The sequence below is a fragment of the Cucurbita pepo genome, chromosome 7 (genome assembly GCF_057944985.1).
Source record: "Cucurbita pepo subsp. pepo isolate OVF chromosome 7, ASM5794498v1, whole genome shotgun sequence".
NCBI lineage: Eukaryota > Viridiplantae > Streptophyta > Magnoliopsida > Cucurbitales > Cucurbitaceae > Cucurbita > Cucurbita pepo.
This window is the reverse complement of record NC_141804.1, coordinates 11,673,185-11,692,640: the sequence shown is the minus strand read 5'-3', so window position 1 is coordinate 11,692,640 and position 19,456 is coordinate 11,673,185. Positions and strand designations below refer to the sequence as shown.

The window sequence follows — 19,456 nt, the reverse complement described above, 5'->3', positions numbered from 1 at the left end:
TTCTTTTTCGGCTTTCTCTTAGAGCTTTAAAACATGTATTCTAGTGGAAGGATAAGTTTTCCACACCCTTATAAATGATATTTTGTTTTCCTTCCCAACCAATGTGGGACATCACAATCCACCCTTCTTTGAGGTCCAGCGTCCTCACTGCGACTCGTTCATTTCTCCAAGAGACATGAAACCGCCACCAAATCCACCCTCCTTTGAGGCCAACATCCTTACTGGCACACCGTCTCATGTCTACCCCCATTTGAGGAACAGCGATAAGGTTGGCACATTGTTCGGTGTCTATAATGACCCAAATCCATTGCTAGCAGATATTATCTTCGTTGGGTTTTCTCTTTCAAGCTTTGCCTTAAGGGTTGTCTGCTAAGGCAAGGTTTACACACTCTGATAAGGGTGTTTGATTCTCCTCCCGACCAATGTAAGACATCACAAAAATACATTTAAAATTTATGTCCTACTGAAATTAGTTTGGTTGCTTTATAATATTAATATAATTAAAAAAAAATTAACATTATATATTAATAACCTAATATTTCAGATTATAAAATCATTTTATTTATTTATTTATTATTATTTTTTTGTTATGGATATAACATGTAAAATAATAATTATCAAAGACGGTAATATACAATAGGCAAAATAATAATTAGTAAAAATTGTAATAAATTGATGGATAATATTTAAAATTAAAATATTTACTCCAAAAATTATTTTATTCAAAGAAAAAGCTTACCAAATGCAATAAACCGGAGAAAAGTAAAGAAGAGAAGAGACAAGCTACGGTCACGTGCCGAAAAGAGGGGACCGAACAAAACCAAAAAAAAAAAAAAAAAAAAGGAAAAAAAAAAAAAAAACCTGAAAGAGAAAAAGAGGGAAAAAGGATGAAACATTTCTTACAGTTGCAGATTGCCGAAAATTCCCACGGGTTCTTCGCTTGACAAGATGCCATAGCTCAAGCTTTAGGGTTTCGGTTTCTGGTTTTCTTCTAGCGTGAATTTTATTCGGTATGTGCCTCTGTTGAATTTCTTTAATTATGTTTAAAGATTTCAAGTACTTTCGGAGTTCGTTTCGATTTAGTCGCGTTGGAGTTCTTGACTTGAACTAGGATCGTGTTTAGATTGAGTTGAATTCTGCTCGTTTTCTTGTTGTTTCTTTGGATTTTAAGATTTTAATAAACTTCATCTGTGTGGATATCTCCCCTGTACTATTGAATTTTGATGTATTTTATGAAATTCTTGGTCATCTTGCTCATATTGGTCAGGGGAAATGAAGCGTTGGGATCCTGTTGAGTTCTTATGCTTTCATGTCTACAACTCAGTTCATCCGATTATTACAGAGATGAACCTAATCTAGAATATGAACCATAAAAGAAAATACCGACTAAACCGATCACAGGAATACCAGTTACAGTACCTATTATCCAGAGAGGAATCTTCCGGTAGTCTCGGCCATTTGTCCCACTTCCCTCCTAAGAAAAACTGCATCAAATTGATAGCTCCATCGAGTATTGATAGCTCCATCGAGTATGAAGATGTAGGAATCGTTATATACATAGCTATATTTTTAAGATAGGTGAGTCATCGGGCCAATCCTTGTATTATGCTCATGGCATACAACAAGAAGTTATGTTGTTTTCAATTTGGAGCTTGAGCTCAGACCTCAAATGGATATCTTCTAACATTTCAAACTTCTATCACGAGCACACCATTGGAATGTCTGTGATGATGCATTTGTGAGATCCTACATCGGTTGGAGAGGGGTGTGGAAACCTCTCCCTAACAAACGCGTTTTAAAACTGTGAGGGTGACGGTAATACGTACCTGGCCAAAGCCGATAATAGCTGCTAGCGGTGGGTTTGAGCTATTACAAATGGTATAAGAGCTAGACATCGTGCAGTGTGCCAACGAGGACGCTGGGCCTCAAGGAGGTGGAGTGTGAGATCTCATATCGATTGGAGAGGGGAACGAAACATTCCTTATAAGGGTGTGGAAACCTCTCCCTAACAAACATGTTTTGAAACCGTTAGGCTGATAGCGATACGTAACAAGTCAAAGCGAACAATATCTGCTAGCGGTAGGCTTAGCGTTAGGCTGAATCTCGTGAGTTAATTGTTGTTGTTATATATTGCAGGTAATTGATAAGGTTAAATTCTTCTGAGGAAGAAGTGTATGTCTTTTGTCAATGTCAATGAACTTATAGTTTGAAAGATGGAGAATGAGGATGAGCTTGAGCTTAGCTTGGGTCTGACCCTTGGTGCAGCTTCTGTCAAGTCTAGAAGTAAACTTACGAGCTCCTCCGGAGCAAACGCCGAGGAAAGCGATAGAGGCAATAAATTGGTCGATGATTTTAAGAATTTTCGACATGGAGATAATCCGAGGCAGGAATCAGGCACAGGATCTTTTGAAAGTAATTCAATTCCATCTAAAGATAATTTCTTCAATGACCTGTCGAAGGTCGGAATGGATGGAGATTCTTCGATCGATTTGAAGAGGAAAGGAACCTGGATCGAAAGTAGTTATGCAGAAGCCGAGGATGAAAATCTGCCAGATATCAGCAATAAACGGAAGTTGTTGTTCGTGGAAATGAACGGTCAAAAGAAGCGCGAAAGAGAATCTCACGAAAAAGGAATGGCATCACACATTTCCTCTACTGAAGATGGTTCGACTGCCGAAAAAGGCGATGTCGTAGAGTCTAGACCCGAAGGTTCGACATCAAGGTTAGCATCAAAACATGATGATAGCTACCAACAATGTATAGGAGATTCTAGTTTGCCTAAAGTTTCAACAATGCAGAAAAGGTTTAACAGTTCATCAGTTGGAGTTCCAAACTCTATCCAAGTCATGAATATGCATAATGTTAACACTCATGGTGTGCCTAGCACAATGGGTCACTTGCAACTCGGAATGCAGCATGTGCCACCTACTATAAACGGTGACCGATCGGGACCCGAGCATGTAAACCTTAGAAACTTGCCTCTTACAGCTGGTGTTTCCCCGCTTCCGATTTCGGCAATGGACAAAGATAAGCCATGGGGTTTGGTTTCTCATCCTCAAATGATCCATCGCCCCTATGGCGGGGGCGCTCCGTCTACTAGCTCAGGTAGACATGATTTCGTACCAAAAAAACTCGGTTTTGTTTGCATCTTTCAAGTTACTTATGCTGTCTGTCTGCATATTTACGTGTAGCTGCCGAGCAAGTAATCGGACATTTTTCATTCGAGGGATTGCTCCACGGTGAGAGCGCAACGGAACGTACCAAAGACGATAGCAAACAGTCCGCCATGGAAGAGGGGTTGCCCTCTTCTCGAGCAGAACACATGAAAGTAAGCATTGCGAACGTTAATACGAAAGACATATTAGAGCGACCGAAAGCGGCTGGTGTGTCCCTTGATATCCCAGCTATAAAGCCAGGCATTGGTACAGATATAGAATTTGGGGGATGTGGTTCATACCCAAACCTCCCTTGGGTTTCCACCACTGGTGCTGGCCCTACTGGTAAGACTATCTCTGGTGTAACATATAGGTTTAATGCAAACCAGATCAAGATTGTTTGTGCTTGCCATGGTACTCACATGTCTCCTGAAGAGTTCATTCGACATGCGAATGGCGAGAATTTTAGCGCACAGAACGACAATGGTCCCGCAACGATTCCTAACAAGAACCCCACTGCCTCGGCACGAAGTTGATGTGTGATATTTTCTCGGAATGAAAACGTCGAAGTTACGGTGAAGAGGCTGGTAGACATGATTTTGCAGGCACCTGTCTTGTTATTTATTTCCTTGTATCATAAGGTAAGTTGATAATGTTCGAGTATTTTCATGATGTATGTATTATAATTCTCATCGGTAAATTGTATTAAGTTAATTTTCATGATTCTTACCGCCTTTTTACTATCGGTTTTGATCGTGGCTTCGAAAAAAATAAGATCAAAATCTGTTTTTTACTTTTATAATCAAAATCTGATTATGCATTTATAAAATAATAAAAAATATATAATTATTAACCAAATTAATGTTTGGATGAAAATAAATGTTTGAGTTTCCTTTTTATTATAAATTATAAACTTAGTTTATATAATTTTTAATGTTAAAATTAATTTGATTTTAGTAAATAGTAAAGGCTATTGCGAAACTATGAAATAAAATTCTAAATTTTTCGTACTCGAATTTATTTATTTATTTATATTATAGGAACGAATTTGAAATCCGTGATATATATATATATAAGTAAATCGCATCGCATGATATCGGATATTGGCTCACTGAGTTTCAGCAGCGCGGGTAGAGCGACGGAGATAACAACTTCGAGAAAGAGAGCGAGAGAGTGAAGAATGGTGAGGATAACTCCAATGGCGTCCTTCTTTATCGTCGTATAGGTTCGCCGGATTTCATCGCACCGGCCTCTCTCTCTCCTTCTTCAACACTACGCCCAAAATATTTTGATTGCACCTTGCAGTGGTATGAAATTCTCTGTTTCTCTCTCTCTCTCTCTCTCTCTCTCTCTGTTTACGGTTCTCATCTCCGTTTGTTTACGAACCATACTTCGTTGATTAGCACTGTTCTTTTTGTTAATTTTCCATCTCGATTGAGATCTTCGATATACTTTTTCTGTTCCTTTTTTGGTGGATATGCTTGCTTGGAGTGTATTTTTGTTCTGCTTTTGTCGATGCCGATTCAGTTGACATCGTAGATTGTTTCATTAGTTCTTTTTCTTAGGTGGAATGTCTATCGCGTGGCTCGATGGTTTAAGAAGTAAATGATTCTTGTTGTGAAATGAATTTGGATGACGGTTTGTGATTGTAACGATTTTAATCTCATTTTTGAGGTTTCATCAGTGGATTTGCTGATTCGTTTCGGAAATCGAGGCGAAAATGTTCAATGTGATCAATATTTTAAAATTTTAATTTCTGTTTTTCCAAATACCTTAAAAGTGTTGATGTGAACTTCTCTCCATTAATCTTTGTTTTTCTGTTCATGAATATTCTTTATATCTGTCGAGAGGCGCTACATCATAAGAATCATGCTAATCACATATATTATACCAAAAATTCCTAACAACTTCACTCACGTTTTCTTTTCATGTGCTAATCACATATATTATACCAAAAATGTTCAATGTGAGTTGTGTTGGAGTGAGCTGATGTGACGACTAAATGCCTCGAAAAGTCCAGACGAATAATCTATTCCATATTATTTATACTATGCAAGTGGCGCCTTGATATTTGAATATGAATATATCTTTACTTATCCAGCATTTGTCTTCTTACGGATGTTATCTCCGTTACAACCAGTGCTTTGCAATGAGCAATGATAATGGCGTATAATGTATCTGTATGTCATACTTCAGCAACTTTTCTTCCCTTTTTGTTCTCTTTGTGAATTATTGTGCCTTCTTTCCTCAAGGTGCTTTTGCCTTGAACTTCTGGAGGAAGTTCAGTCCTCACACCAAATATGGATTACTACGCTCTAGTGAACGGAAAAAAATAATTTATTAATGATAAGTGATATTAAGTAACTCAATATCTTAAGTTGCTTTACAGCTGCTCCACAGTCGCAATACTTTGGTCTGAAAGCTTAAGATGAGATCAGGAATGTTAAAAAACCAAGAAATTTAATTTCTGGTTGCTCAGATTCTCTTGCTTTGGAATGAAGCTCCTGCGGAAACATGACATACCAGAGGAGAAATACACGAATGGCTTTCTTTGGTTTGGTCAAGAGGATTCACACTTCGTGATTGAACTCACTTACAGTAAGAAACGAACTATCCGACTGCTATTCAGCTATTATGTAATTTCAGTTTTTTTAGATTTCGTGTGGACTATTCTGGAAAAACAGCATTCAACAGGAAATTTTCCTTCAAAGATTTGGTATGTCTAATCATTTTTGCTTTGGTTGGTTATTGTTCCAGATCATGGAGTCGACTGGTATGATATTGTCACTTGGTTTGGTCATCTTGGGATTGCGGTTGAAGATGTAAGATCCTCTAGTTGAAATCTGCATTCCATTGGTTTTTGCACGTACAGAGGTATCCGGACTTATATCATTCTGCATGTGCAATATTTTATTATAATTGGTGTTTCAGAGTCATTAACGTAAAAGATATTTTCCAGATTTTAATGGACATGTGAGTTCTCTGATAGTATAACAACGATTTTTTAGGTCCTTTTTTCCCATTGTGCTGATTAAATTCTTCACTTGCAAACAATAAACTATAAATCATTTCAAGGCCTAAATCTTTAATTTTTTAGTAAATACTCTTAACCATATATTGTGCTGGATTATAATCTTGGCTTTTTTTTTTTTTTTTTTTTTTTTTTCATTAAGAATAACTTGAATTGATATTTATCTTATTTCCTTTTATTTTCCTTTTCATGTCTGTTTTTACTCTTTTCATGTCTGGATTATAATCTTGGAAAATTAATATGTAAGTGTGTTCACTGCGCCATTATTTAGTCGAGAAGGATGTTGAGGTTTTTGTTATTTCTTATCAAAATGGTTTTTTTTTTCTCTTAATAGGTTTACAAGACCTTAGAACTCCTAAAAGTCAAGGGTGGGAAAGTGACCTGGCCATGTGAAAGATGGTCGTACCGTTATTGCTTTTGTTGAAGATCCCGATGGTTGTTAGAACTTCTAGAAACGCTTCGTGTTGGTGATCTTGATCGCTCAATAGAGTTCTATAAGAAGGTAAGGCTGTGAAGTTTCTTCCAGTTGTAGTCGACAGTCATTGTTCGTTTCATATTTTTCTTCTCTTCTTTAGCTTTCCTGAATATCAATGATATGCCTTGACTGGTTAAGTATGCTCCATTCCGTGTCATATTTGGTTCATTGTTGGTTTCATGTGCATCCATTAACTTAATTATGTGATGCTATGATTGCTTCTATTATGGCTTCACTGATTACGAAAAAAGGGAATGCTTATACTAAGGTACATTAATTTTCCAATTTTCTTCATATCACCTTGGTTAGGAAACATGAATAGTAATATTTTAGAATTGTTCTTGAATTCTTAATTTCTTACTGTTGTGATTTCATGAAATCAATGATCGAGATGTTACTGATCTTATAAGTCATAACAAACAAGGACTTGTATCTGTTTTTCTCTATGTAAAGATTGCTATTGCAGAAGCAGTGAAACTTAGTGGGGGAGGAGTCACCCGAAAACCTGGACCGTTGCCAGCTTGCTTGGATCCCGATGGCTGGAAGACGGTAAGCTTCTAAAAAAATTTCACTTTCTGTGCCTTGCCTTAGTTGATTTCTGTTTTATACAGTAGAATTTAGTAGAAGAAACAAATTTTTTTCAAGTGAAAAGTTATGACGCCTATTCGCAAATAACTAACTATTCACAATCCACTCCAAAACGGACCCTTCTCTTGAAGCCTATTCGCGGCTTCCAGATCTTCTTGGAGAAGCACCAACCTTAATAAAACATTCTTTTTCACCTTCCACAAAGCTTCACAGACCCTTTTAGACATTATTCTTTAGTACAAGACTGAACAAAGAAGCATCCAAATTTATTAGGTCCCATCTTATATGATCATCCCAGATAGACTAAGTCTCAATTCTTCCAGTAATTTCAGCAGATTTTAAAATTTAGCCATCACCTTTGAATCATTATGATTAGAAAGGCTGAAGATTTTTGGAAAAGTTGCATGATGGTTGATTTTGGAAAAGCGCCCATTTTAACGGAAAAAACCATTTTATAAAGAACCTCGAAGTTTTAGGGTATTCCATCAAGGTTGTAGAACTAGTTTGTTCTTTTCTTATGTGAACCACCATCGTTCTCTTCCATGCACCTAAATTTTTTTTTTAATTTTTTTTTAGTTTTAAAAAGTGACTTTGATTTTTTGAAAATAGTTAAAAGGTAGATAATAAAATAAGAAAATTCATGATATTTATAGTCTCTTAATTTTCAATACATCAATAATGTTGTCAAATGGGGTTCTGTTTTGGTTTTGTAACTTTAAAATGCAGTCATCCCCTTGTTCGTGGCTCTCGTGTGGACGTTATCACATTTTTATGTTGAATTAAATAGAGTTTAATATACAAAATCACTCATTACTGTAGCTTCTTTTATCCCTTTGCCGCTGCACTGGGATGCCCTCCCATCTAGTTAGTTGAAACGCAGCGCCCAAAAGTACATTCATAAAATTCTATTAAATACTTTTTAAAATTTAGGATTTCCGAAATAAAAAATAGTAAGCTTAGACTATTAAACACAACCTTAACATTTTTATTCTAAATTTAGGTTTTAATCTTTATTGCTATTATTATCCCTTTGTTCTTTTCAATTATAGGTTGCACTCTTAGTTTAGGAGTCCCTAGTGTAATATACTCTCGATTGTTGTAGAGATCCAATATGATATGACGGTTATTGAAGAAACTTTATAAAAAACCACTCTTGCTTGCACTTAGACTGATCGACATTTATTAACTGTTACCAGATTGATTATTTTGTGTGGGATCCTCTATTACCTCTTTTTGGGTTTTAACCTTTTTTAATAAAAATAAAAAAGAAAAACCTTGTTATTGAGTTAAAAACCAAAAGAAATTTTTTAGGCAAATTATTTATGTTTTTACTTTATCCGAATTTTGGCCTTCAATTGGTTGATAATAAACTAAATGTAATATATTTCGTGAATTGGCAAAAGTTTAAAAGAGAGAATCACACCATTCAATTTCTTAAAAATTTCGAAGAATCAAGATTCTCTATTTTTATTTTTAATAAACGACCTTTTTTCCTCTTAAGAAAAGAGAAAGAAACACACCATTCAATTTCTTAAAAATTTTGAAGAATCAAGATTCTCTATTTTTATTTTTAATAATCGACCTTTTTTCCTCTTAAGTTTACCATCAACCTAACATTCAGTAGAATCTAAACTTTAAGGAACTAAATTTTATTTAGCCAAAGTTTGAAACAGAGGACTACAAATTTTTGAGGGAGAAAAGTTATAGTTTTAAATGTATAGAGAATTTATAGATGAAAAATCTAGAAAGAGAAAACTGGAAGAAAGTTTTCTGAGTGAAAAGTTGAGAATCTTCAGTAAAACAGCAATTTGTGTATCAATTTTTTTTTTAAATTAAAAAAATCAGACCTCAAAATTTTTATTTGTTAAAAGATAAAGATGGTTAAAAGTTTAAATATATTCATCTTTGTGTTAAAATTTATTTTAAAAAACGTTGGCAAGTTTAAAAATAAAAACTCATCATTGATGTATTTAATATATTTTAAAAATATATCAATCTTATTATAATAAAATTCAATTTTATATTTAATAAATCAGTAATTGTTTTCTTTTAAATGAATATACGTCAGACAAAATTAAATATTAAAAACATATTAAAGTTAAATGCATTCATATCAAATTTACCTCTTTCTCTTGGTTCTGCAGGTGTTTGTAGATAACGTTGACTTCCTCAAGGAGCTGGAACGAAACTGACTGTTCCATACCCTTAGCTACGAAGCCATTTGTACATCAAAACTGCAGAGCAACAATAAAATCTTTAAAGCAATTGGGAGATCTTCTTCTCACCTGTAGAATGTGGAAGTCCATTTCAACATTTTTTGTCCCATTTTCTCTTATTTAATTATATTCCCATCTTTTGTGGCCAACATATTTTCCCATCCCAACTTCTACAAGCCCGGCCACGTAAAAAGACCTTCCTGCCCCTGAGCAATAATGTACCATCTGCTCAAAAGTACTCAAGGGCAAAATAATCTGTTTTTTCTCCAACAAATATGTTGATAAAATTCACTTCAATAGAAATATCTTTGTCACTTTAAAGATATCCTGCTCCTGAATGCAACATCAGAAGGATTCTTTTATCTTTACAATGCCTAAGTCAACACTTTCAGCTTATAACAACTGCAGTAAGGTAGATTTTAAAATTCTGCAGTTGTGAGTAGCCTCAATTCAAATCCATATGGTAAAAAAAATAAAGCAAGCATGTAAGTTACCAGGTCCAAGATTTTTGATAGTAAAATTTTGCCCAATAGCATAGATGATCCACTTTCTCGACAAGATAGATGGTTCAGATCGTTGCAGCTTTACTTGTTCGTAAAACAACGATCACGAGAGCTGTAAGCCTAAAATTTCACAAACGGTTAAACCTGTCATTCAATAGCTGCCATAGTCTTATTATTGCACCAATCTGAAGGGAAAATATCCTGCAAATTACACTGATAATAGAATTCATCTTTAAAAGTTGATACGTGTTTAGAAGACGAAAATAGCGACTTCATTTCAAAAGAGGCATTTAAAACAAGATTTAACTACAGGAAGAGTGTACTGAATGTAATTATAGCAGTCATATTAGAATATTTATAAACTGAATAAGGAAACTGATACCAGTAGGAACAAACATGACAAATGAAGGAATAGTGAAATGGAAAAGGCAATGAGTTATCTTAGCATTAAAAGTTCAAAGAGCTGAAGATAGAACCTGTTAAAATGGGGAAAAAAAAGAAACAAAAAGTTCAGCTCTTCAATGTAAATAAAAGGCATGAAATATAAAGTTTGAAAATGGAAAACAAACGAGGAAGAAATCTAAATAAACCCAAGTTAAAAGTCCATATTTGTATCTGTTCAGATAGCTCCAAATGTCCAACTAACATCTGCATCCCTGCAAGACAGCAGAAGCAAACATTTTTTCCAGAGTAGTCTTGGCACAATGCAACACAAACTACAAGCCCAAAGTTCATGAAAGCCTATCAGTAAGTAATTGTCAAATCTAACACGTGGATCCGATTCTTAGTTATTAGTAGAGTGAAAAGTATTACATTTAAGAACACTACTCACAATAGAACAACTCCTAACTAAGCCCTACTCAATTAAATTCCATTATAAAAGCCACAATAGAATGCATCAGGTGTTTAAAGGTCAACTTAGTTTCAAACTCCAGTCTAAACTATGCTGAAGTGATTAATATTGCACTCACAATAATAAAAGAGGTATTATTGGGCAATAGGAATATTGCCTTACAAAAGGAATTTTAAAGTATGGTAACAGAAATAGGTTAAAAGCACGAAATTCTTTCACACCAGTAATGATACATGGAACCATAGGTACAAGATTGCTGTGATTCACTTCTATTTACACAGCAGAAGCCATGCTTCAGAAAGTTGGCATTCTGTAACCACCAAAGCATTTTAGTCACCTTTGCAAAAATGAAATAAAAGAACATGAGCTTGCAATAGTTCAGGGACTAACACAGTCAGTAAACGAGCAAGCATGCTGCGGCTTCTGCCATTCAATCACCATAATCTCTTCGATTACATTGCAAAAAGATAACATAAAATCGTCACAATTTGCAGCTTCTAGACGTAGTTTTAGAATAGTCCTGGCCAGATCTGTTGCTAAATCATGATGTAGTGAAATGGTCAGAGAAAATCCAAACGCAATAGAACAACAAAACAAAGGTAAAATCCAAACAACACTAAGTAAATGTAACGAGGACTTACCATTTTGATTACTTTGCAGATGAAATTCTCTGTAATGATGAAATCCAGCTACCTGAAGGACCAACCTTGTGACCATTTCCATGTACGAGATTTGGAGATTCAGTGGATTGCAAAGGTTTAGAAGAGTTTCCTCTTGAGCTACCAGCAGGTGTAAATGATGCAGTGGCCATGCGAGAATCATTTAGAGCCTATATTATTAATATAGATAACCAGTAAGCCATTGTAACACTAACAACATACAAGGACAAATGCAAAACATATGGTAAAGTACAATAAATATAAGTATTTCGAAAATAAGATTAATGAGGCCATTAAGATCACTTACATTCATGTCAAGAGCATTATCAGAACTCAAATTCTTTGGAGTTGCTTGTTTAAAATGCAGTCGCACTGCAGGGCTTGAAACATGGTCAGATCTAACACGATCTGTAACCTCAGCTGAATAATTATTAAACGCACCTGGAAAATAAATATTAAGGAAGTCACTTACTTTACAAAATGCAATGGTACATTTGACATTGAATTTGCATCAAACAGAAAGCTAACCTTGGCGATTCTCCCCTTCCGTAGGCATTGCATGATGATTATGTGTACCAACAAGAACCGGCTGAAGTAAGAGGCAATATACCATACTTAGAATCATTACATAAGGACATAAATGCTGACCAGGGCAAGATACTTACAGACACTCGTGGCTGGGCTCTGTTCTTCTGCGACTGCTGGTACTTTATGATTGTCCAATCAAAAACATAATCGAATTCATATTCTGCACAAAAACAAATATTTAGGCATCATGACTGTTCGTAGGTCTCTTTCAAATAGGATTACTGTCAAACTTATATAAACAGAAGCATCACTACCTTCACGAGCAAATAAGTCACGGAACAATCGCTTTAAGAACCCATAATCAGGTCGCTGATCAAATGTCAGAGAGTGGCAGTAATGAAAGTATGAAGCAAACTCCACTGGATGAGACTTGCATAGGACCTTCCAGAATGAAAATAAAAATAGATGCATGAGATCAAGAATATATGCACATAGCCAATACCCTAGAGTTTGGTTAAACATACCTCAATAGGAGTAGATAACTTCTTCTCGCATATTTTATCATATTTTTGCTTCTTTGTGGCAGCTTTAAGTCCTTGCCACGGAAGGCTATAAATGGAAATTTCGTCATAAATAGAAAATGAAAAAAAAAAAAAAAAAAAAAAAAAAACAAATAGGAATTCCGCCCCTATCCCTGTCAATGCCTGAATTAAGATATGCAGATAAAATGTGCATGAATTGGGATAAAGGGATACTGAAGTAACATCCTATATGAATATCACAACATTCTTCAGAATGATAGTGACACTATCGTGTGTAACTAATTAGTTAATAGTAATAAAAACAGTGAGCGCATTGGCATACCTTCCTCTCAAAAAGTATAGAAGCACATATCCAAGAGACTCCAAATCATCCCGCCGACTTTGCTCTAGGAAGAAGACAACAGTGAGGGTACATGAGGTCCAAGTTACAATTCAATGCAAAATGTGCAAGTAGTAAACTCAGGTGTCCGACTTACCAATTCCAAGGTGAGTATTGCAACTAGCATAGCGAGCTGTCCCTGTTAGGTTTTTGTTCTCCCTGTTAGAAAGAATTATAAACAAACGAAGGTAAAATGACATCGCAACTTTCATATGAATACTTAAAGCATGAGTGAAAAACTTGAAAGAAGTTCCAAAAGAAACTGAAGAAGTACCTGTAGGGAATATGTCGGTTGGTAGTTGCATCTCGATATCTTTTTGCTAGTCCAAAATCTATTATGTAAACCTAAAAAAACCAGTGGAAGTAAGAATGCATACACAACCAAGAACAAGAAGCTAGCAAGAACACCTTGAAGTGATCGCTTAAGAAATAAGAACAAGCATTTAAAAGAAAGAACAATCACCTGATTTGCTTTGCGGCCAAGTCCCATGAGGAAGTTATCAGGTTTTATGTCTCTATGCAGAAATCCTTTGGAATGAACGTACTCTATTCGTGTGAGCTTGAACAGAAAAAAGAAAAGGAATGAGACAATAAACTACTATTCACGGAAGAGAAGAGAACGCGAAGTATTTAATAATAGCAGAGACAAACACGCACATCCAACTCGAGAAATCAGAGCAGGAAATGATGCTACTCACCATTTGATCGGCCAACATCAAGACTGTCTTCAGCGAGAACTTCCTCCCACAATATACAAAGAGGTCTTCGAGACTCGGTCCAAGTAAATCAAGGACAAGCACATTCTCCTCCCCGTCTATACCAGACCATTTAGTAGCAGGAATACCGCCTGAATTAAGACGAAAACAATCAGCCGACAGCAACTTAAACAACGATAATTCATCCACAAAGAGAATTTCACTCAGAGCTAGAATCATCCTTCAACATAAGCATTGAACCACACACGATTCGAACATCATATCGAGATCGCTTACGTACTTCCTCCTTGAAGAATATTATACAATTTCGCCTCATAAAGCAATTGCGGATGCTTCGTTTTGTTGTTTTCCTGCAAAAGAAAGCCAGAATATCAGTAAACACCGTCCAAAGAAGCCGTAGCTCCAATCTCCATTCCACCGACCAAACTTCCACGCACAGAAACTCCAACTAATACTTCGTGGAAAGTACTCCACAAAATCCAAAAACAAATGAAAGTAAAAAATCAAGAACCACAAACTCAATCAATTGAAACGATCAGAACTCACAATTTTCACCGCGACAATTTCGAACGTCTCGATATGAGTAGCTGAAACAAAAAACACAACAAAACTCAGTCGCAAATCAAGAGAAAGAAAAAAAACTTCATACAAAAACTGTAAGCTGAAAATACAAGCACATCGACTCCACAACAACTGACCGAGGTAGATTTCACCAAACGATCCGCTGCCGATCTTGCGGCCAAGCTTGTACTTGCCGCCGATTACGCGCTCCATAAAGAAAGATCAAATGGATCGGACTTGCGGAGATCGGTCAGAGCATAAACAAACCCGAGGGTTTCGAAATTTTCAAAGGAGATCAAATCCGCAAACAAAAATTCAAAAAAAGATTATATATAGAGATAACAAAAAGAGAATAATTGAGAAATATGTGAGTATATATATATATATGGATTGAACGAGAGAGATCAGGAAATGGAAGCCACAAAAATGAACAGCAGGCGAGGAAGGACAGGTAGACCAGAAGGGCGTTTTCGTAGTTACGCTCTTCTTCTAATTCTACCTTGGACTCCAAGGGATAAACTCTAAAGTATAGGGATACTTTCGTCATTTCCTCCATCATGGATTTGTTGACCTGTTGACTATTTTATTTTCGCTATTTTATTTCTTTTTATATAATAGGAGAATTTTGTAGGATTAAATAAAAAATGCTATTTGTTTAAAAAATACTATTTTTTTTAATATTGGAATATTATCATTAAAATATTAGACATAAGAGCCCTAATGTTTTTTTAATAAATTTATATTTTAAGACAATCTTGAAATATCTGTGAAGAGTTAAATGGTAATATTCTAAATTTTGAAAAAATACAAATATTTTTAAAAATAAATGAAAAGGACAAAAGGTTAACGTATTTTTTAAGAGAGAAAAACAATTGAAACTTGGGCCTTGACCAAGCTGTGATGGGTCCATATATTTTTTTCTTTTCTTTTTCTAAATCATATTTTTTTTTAAATATTATATTTTGGCTGAATTGGGCTGGGTTGGATGGCCCAGCAATCGAATTGGGCCCACCTAGTCGAATTAGGCCCATTAATAATTTGTTGTTTATTTAATGCTTTCTCAACTGTCACTCTTCCTTCCTCCGATCTCCAATCAGCGATTAATGTGAAATCTCACCATCCAAACTTTTTGTGTAATCTCATAATCCACCTCCCTCAAGATCCAGCATTCTCGTTGGCACACCGCTCGGTGTCTACCCTTTGTGAAATCTTACAATCCACCCCCCTTCGAGATCCAGCATTCTTGTTAGCGCACCGTTCGGTGTCCACCCCTTTTGAGCTTTCGGGTCCTTCTAGCACACTGCCCAATCTATACCATTTGTAATAGCCCAAACCTACCGCTATCCGATATTGTTCATTTTTTAGTCTTTCCTTTTTGGGCTTCCAATCAAAGTTTTTAAAACGTGTCTTTATAGGGAGAGATTTCCATTTTATTTCCCTCTCGGCAGGCATCTTAAAGGGAGAGGTTTTCACACCCGTAAAGAATTATTGGTTCCCCTCTTGAGACCATCATCTCGCATTTTATCTAATTAGAGTCGGAACATTACTACCGAAATTGAATTGTACATCTAAAATAGCCCTAAGAAGACATGATCCCAAGCGGATACTTGACATGTACCCCCTCTTCCCGGTCCATCACAAGGGAAACGAAAATCAAGATTTGCTTTATCCGATATCAAACACGAGCTACGAGAAAATAGAACACCTTTCAGGAGTATCAATACCGTTACATGAATCGTAAATGCATGAATATGGTGTACCAAAAAATCTGCGATTCCTAACCCACGACCACTAAATCACCACCCAAGGAAAGAATTTGTTCTCCAACTTTCTCATTCTTTTTTCTTTTCTTTTATTATTATTTTTAAATAAATATACAAGAAGAGAAAAAGGATAATTAAATGGTTATCCACCACCAAAGTTCCATCAAAATGGAGCCCAATTACAATCTCAATGAGAATTAATAATAACGTTAATCAAATCAAATCACTCGAATCACTTAATTTGAATCCATGTTGCAACGCTAGGAATTCCTCGATAAACCACAAACAACATGTAAAACCCCGGCGGTGCAATGATTCCGGACGGCGGCGCCGCCACAGTCACTTTGTAAGCCCCGGCGCCAGTCTCCGCCACTTCCTTAATTGACAACACCACAAGCCTCTGGTTCATCGAGTAACCGTGCGTCGTGAACGGCGGCGGATAAATCGAAACCCTAATATCATTCTCCTCGTCCAATACTCCGTCAACTTTCAAATTGAAGTTCACACTGAATTCCCCTCCGTACTGCCAGCTCAGCTCCAAACTCTCCTCATCGATCGCCGGCCGGAAAGCGGCGTTTGACGGATCCAGGTACGGCGGAGAGAATTTCTCGACTCTCAATTCGGTCGGGTATTTGACATCGTAAAGGTAGCCGGCATTGGTGTTGCTGCCGGCGACGAGGATTTGGCCGTCGGGGAGAACGGCAGCCGAGGAGTGGTACATTCTTGGGATGGTGGTGGCGAGGAGTGGTTTGAATCGTTGACCTAAGGGCTTGTCGGGACTATAGAGAACGGGAGTGAAATTTGGGCCTTCAGCGAAATTCCACGCCGAGGTGCCGGAAGTGGCGCCGTTGAGAATCAAAAGATCGCCGGTTGGAAGAATTAACATGTCGCCCATGACTCTTGGAGTTGGCATCATTTCCTTCTTCCAAACATCGTTGGGATTTGTTATTACTAAACGGTTACAGTCTTTCAATGCTTCCATGAAGTTCTTTTTCTCGGCCGACCGGTAAGCTTCCGGTTTCGCTCCGCCACATACGATAACCTAAATGAAAAATTAAGCAATACCCGTCATTCGTTAGCTTAAACTTTTGAATTTAGTGATAGTTTTTAGGTTACCTCAGCTGGAATTGCCTCAGAATTCTCGGGTTGAAGTTTGAGAGGGAGGAGTGCCGACATTCCCGACGCGGGGTAGTTTCGGGAACCGCCGTCCAAAATCGGATACTCGTGCAGGACGGTCCGAGTCTTAGGGTTAAACAAGATGGAGCGACTATTAGCAAAGATAAAGACATTACCATCGGTTGAAAGAAAAACAAACGGATAGAGATTGTTTTCGTCCAAATCAGTTGTTTCATCGAGGAAAGGCAAATTGATATCTCTTGCATTGGATTTTCCTTCGGCGGGGACAAATTCAAGGCTGAAGGATCTCCGACCACCGACCAAGATGAAACCGCCGTCCGGCATGGTGGCCTGAGTTGCATACCTAGAATGTTTTGTGTCGGTTAAGCTATGTTTAGGTTGGCGAATGAAAATTTTGAGTTTAATTAGCAAAAATAAATACCATCGTGGGCGTGCCAATGCCGTTGCATATTCTGTCCAATCGCAAGTCTCGCATGGAGTTATGTAACGAACAGCTTTGGTCCCGTCGTTCCAGCCGCCAGTGTTTACCAATCGTCCTTCGATGTCGAGCCCTCCCGACGAGCACCATGGATCCGTAGGCATCTGCCACAATTCTTAACAATTAATGTATATAGATACTCTAGATTGTGTTAGCTATTAGGTTACATAGCGTGAGCGGCCTTACAAGATCGAGTTAGCTATTAGGTTACATAGCGTGAGCGGCCTTACAAGATCGAGTTAGCTATTAGGTTACGTAGCGTGAGCGGTCTTGTTAGCTATTAGGTTATGTAGCGTGAGCGGTCTTGTTAGCTATTAGGTTATGTAGCGTGAGTGGTCTTGTTAGCTGTTTCGATATCAAACTCGACTCCATGAGCCCAACAATCATTTAACTTAATCTAAATGTTATTAACTTTTTAGACATTCTAGATTGAGTTAGCTATTAGGCTACGTACCGTGAGCGGTCTTATTTTAGCTGTTTCGATATCAAACTCGACACCATGAGCCCAACAATCTTGCAAAACGGCACCTTGGTCGGTTTTGAAATCAAAACATTTACCATTGGGCAACTTGATTTGTGAAATATGAAATGCCGAAGCATCAAACATGATCATCTTGTTGTTTGGCAACAAATTCATATGCATAGCCGAGACCATAGAGTTTTGAGAAACCAACTTCCATGACCCTAGAAACTTGGTTTCAAAATGACGTTTGCCCGATCCGTCAACCCGTTGCTTACCGACTTGAAATGAAAACCCCGGTAGATTACTTGGTTTCGTGGTGTTACCTGGAGCTCCCGACCCGGCATCGTTCTTTCCCGTCGAAGAGTCGGCCAATATATCCTTCAAGCCCTGGTCGAGCGAGTTCGAGCCTGAGCCATAGGACCCACCGACGGTTAGGAATTGGGCCGGGGTGGAGACGAAGAAGAGAGAAAGAAAAAGAAGGAGGGAGGCCGCCTTGAGAAAGGCTGCCATTGAAGGAGTAAGCTAACCTTGTTCTTCAATGGCACCTTTGTTTGTGTGTTCCTCAGCTTTTGTCTCCCCTCTATTGCATTTTATGGCTCAAAAAGTTAGTTAAAGGACCGTTAAAATAGCTTATGGTAGTTACTTGTTTGAAAGAAAAACTCAACTAAATTGCTAATTCAAGTTAGATAATTTAAAAGGAATATTTGAGATAAAGATTAGATTATTGATTTAATTACTAAATTATATAAAAAAAAAAAACTTAAATAATTCCATATACTATATATATGAATAAATACATGCATTCAAAATAAATAATACAATTTTCTCTAAAAAAAAAAAAATACTTTTAAATAATTCCATCTATTTTTTATACAATTTTCTATTTTATTTTTAAAAATACTTTTAAATTATATATATACACACACAAACATATTTTCTCTAAAAAAAAAATAAATTATGATTTTCCACGTCATTAATTTTTTATCATCAAAATTAAACATTTTTGTTCGAGTGTGTATTTACCATCAAAATTTTCACTTACTCACAAGAGTATTCAAAAAATTCGATGACTTGAACAACCGATCAACCCAACTCAACTCGTACGGTTTGGATTATGTTATGAACTTATTTGAGTTAGGTTCAAATGAAAGGAAAATTTGAATAAATGACCTGAACAGTTAGGTTGGGTTAATTATTTAACCACGATTGTTTGGGTTAGAAAAATATACAACCTGTTTAAATATAATATTTGGAGAATATATTAGTTATGGAATATATTCTAGATATTATATCTTAATATTCTCGTAGGTATTAGTTGGTAGCTTGTATTTAAAGGTTATGAATATCAATGAAAATACATACCTTTGATCCCAAATCTATTTCTCATTTGGGTTGGGTTTAAAAGTGTC

At 36.5% G+C, this 19,456-nt stretch overlaps 3 protein-coding genes and 1 pseudogene across 7 annotated transcripts; 2 read left to right on the top strand and 2 right to left on the bottom strand.

Moving 5' to 3' along the window:
* Positions 1-853: 853 nt before the first annotated feature.
* Positions 854-3,898, top strand: LOC111797970 (ninja-family protein mc410). Of its 2 annotated transcripts, XM_087125253.1 has the most exons (4): positions 874-1,010; positions 1,268-1,578; positions 2,137-3,105; positions 3,192-3,898. In XM_087125253.1, the coding sequence occupies exons 3-4, from the start codon at positions 2,214-2,216 to the stop codon at positions 3,689-3,691; spliced, it is 1,392 nt and encodes a 463-aa protein (XP_086981379.1). In that variant the 5' UTR covers positions 874-1,010; positions 1,268-1,578; positions 2,137-2,213; the 3' UTR covers positions 3,692-3,898. The 2 variants fall into 2 exon arrangements, with proteins under 2 accessions (XP_023536660.2, XP_086981379.1); XM_023680892.2 differs by lacking the exon at positions 1,268-1,578 and having other exon boundaries at positions 854-1,010.
* Positions 3,899-4,212: 314 nt separating this feature from the next.
* Positions 4,213-9,827, top strand: LOC111797973 (putative lactoylglutathione lyase, chloroplastic; annotated as a pseudogene). Its single transcript, XR_015421612.1, has 7 exons — positions 4,213-4,462; positions 4,830-5,335; positions 5,545-5,753; positions 5,913-5,977; positions 6,521-6,688; positions 7,115-7,210; positions 9,394-9,827. The product of XR_015421612.1 is annotated as a putative lactoylglutathione lyase, chloroplastic (transcript).
* A 1,059-nt stretch (positions 9,828-10,886) lies between these two features.
* Positions 10,887-14,684, bottom strand: LOC111797971 (casein kinase 1-like protein 3). Of its 3 annotated transcripts, XR_002815626.2 has the most exons (16): positions 14,344-14,684; positions 14,192-14,232; positions 13,926-13,995; positions 13,628-13,776; positions 13,393-13,488; positions 13,204-13,274; positions 13,027-13,088; positions 12,873-12,936; positions 12,533-12,617; positions 12,323-12,449; positions 12,146-12,228; positions 12,009-12,069; positions 11,788-11,921; positions 11,463-11,650; positions 11,212-11,357; positions 10,887-11,131 (listed from the first exon to the last, which is right to left on the bottom strand). XR_002815626.2 is itself a non-coding variant. In XM_023680893.2 (15 exons), the coding sequence occupies exons 1-14, from the start codon at positions 14,417-14,419 to the stop codon at positions 11,471-11,473; spliced, it is 1,299 nt and encodes a 432-aa protein (XP_023536661.1). In that variant the 5' UTR covers positions 14,420-14,684; the 3' UTR covers positions 10,887-11,357; positions 11,463-11,470. The 3 variants fall into 3 exon arrangements, 2 of the variants coding, with proteins under 2 accessions (XP_023536661.1, XP_023536662.1); XM_023680893.2 differs by having other exon boundaries at positions 10,887-11,357; XM_023680894.2 differs by having other exon boundaries at positions 10,887-11,351.
* A 1,337-nt stretch (positions 14,685-16,021) lies between these two features.
* Positions 16,022-18,605, bottom strand: LOC111798879 (aldehyde oxidase GLOX1-like). The gene is made up of 4 exons (XM_023682227.2): positions 18,039-18,605; positions 17,528-17,688; positions 17,086-17,449; positions 16,022-17,011 (listed from the first exon to the last, which is right to left on the bottom strand). The coding sequence occupies exons 1-4, from the start codon at positions 18,555-18,557 to the stop codon at positions 16,202-16,204; spliced, it is 1,854 nt and encodes a 617-aa protein (XP_023537995.2). The 5' UTR covers positions 18,558-18,605; the 3' UTR covers positions 16,022-16,201.
* Between the last annotated feature and the right edge of the window lie 851 nt (positions 18,606-19,456).

What these genes read in the sequence shown, in the direction of transcription:
- LOC111797970 (XM_023680892.2), top strand. Translation starts at nt 2,214, where the DNA reads ATGGAGAATGAGGATGAGCTTGAGCTTAGCTTGGGTCTGACCCTTGGT. An exon ending in CGCTCCGTCTACTAGCTCAG is followed by an intron (nt 3,106 to 3,191) that starts GTAGACATGATT and finishes ATTTACGTGTAG; the next exon opens with CTGCCGAGCAAGTAATCGGA.
- LOC111797971 (XM_023680893.2), bottom strand. Translation starts at nt 14,419, where the DNA reads ATGGAGCGCGTAATCGGCGGCAAGTACAAGCTTGGCCGCAAGATCGGC. An exon ending in TAATATTCTTCAAGGAGGAA is followed by an intron (nt 13,777 to 13,925) that starts GTACGTAAGCGA and finishes GTCTTAATTCAG; the next exon opens with GCGGTATTCCTGCTACTAAA. An exon ending in GGAAGGGGAGAATCGCCAAG is followed by an intron (nt 11,922 to 12,008) that starts GTTAGCTTTCTG and finishes TTTATTTTCCAG; the next exon opens with GTGCGTTTAATAATTATTCA.
- LOC111798879 (XM_023682227.2), bottom strand. Translation starts at nt 18,557, where the DNA reads ATGGCAGCCTTTCTCAAGGCGGCCTCCCTCCTTCTTTTTCTTTCTCTC. An exon ending in GCATTGGCACGCCCACGATG is followed by an intron (nt 17,450 to 17,527) that starts GTATTTATTTTT and finishes AAAACATTCTAG; the next exon opens with GTATGCAACTCAGGCCACCA. An exon ending in CTGAGGCAATTCCAGCTGAG is followed by an intron (nt 17,012 to 17,085) that starts GTAACCTAAAAA and finishes TTTTTCATTTAG; the next exon opens with GTTATCGTATGTGGCGGAGC.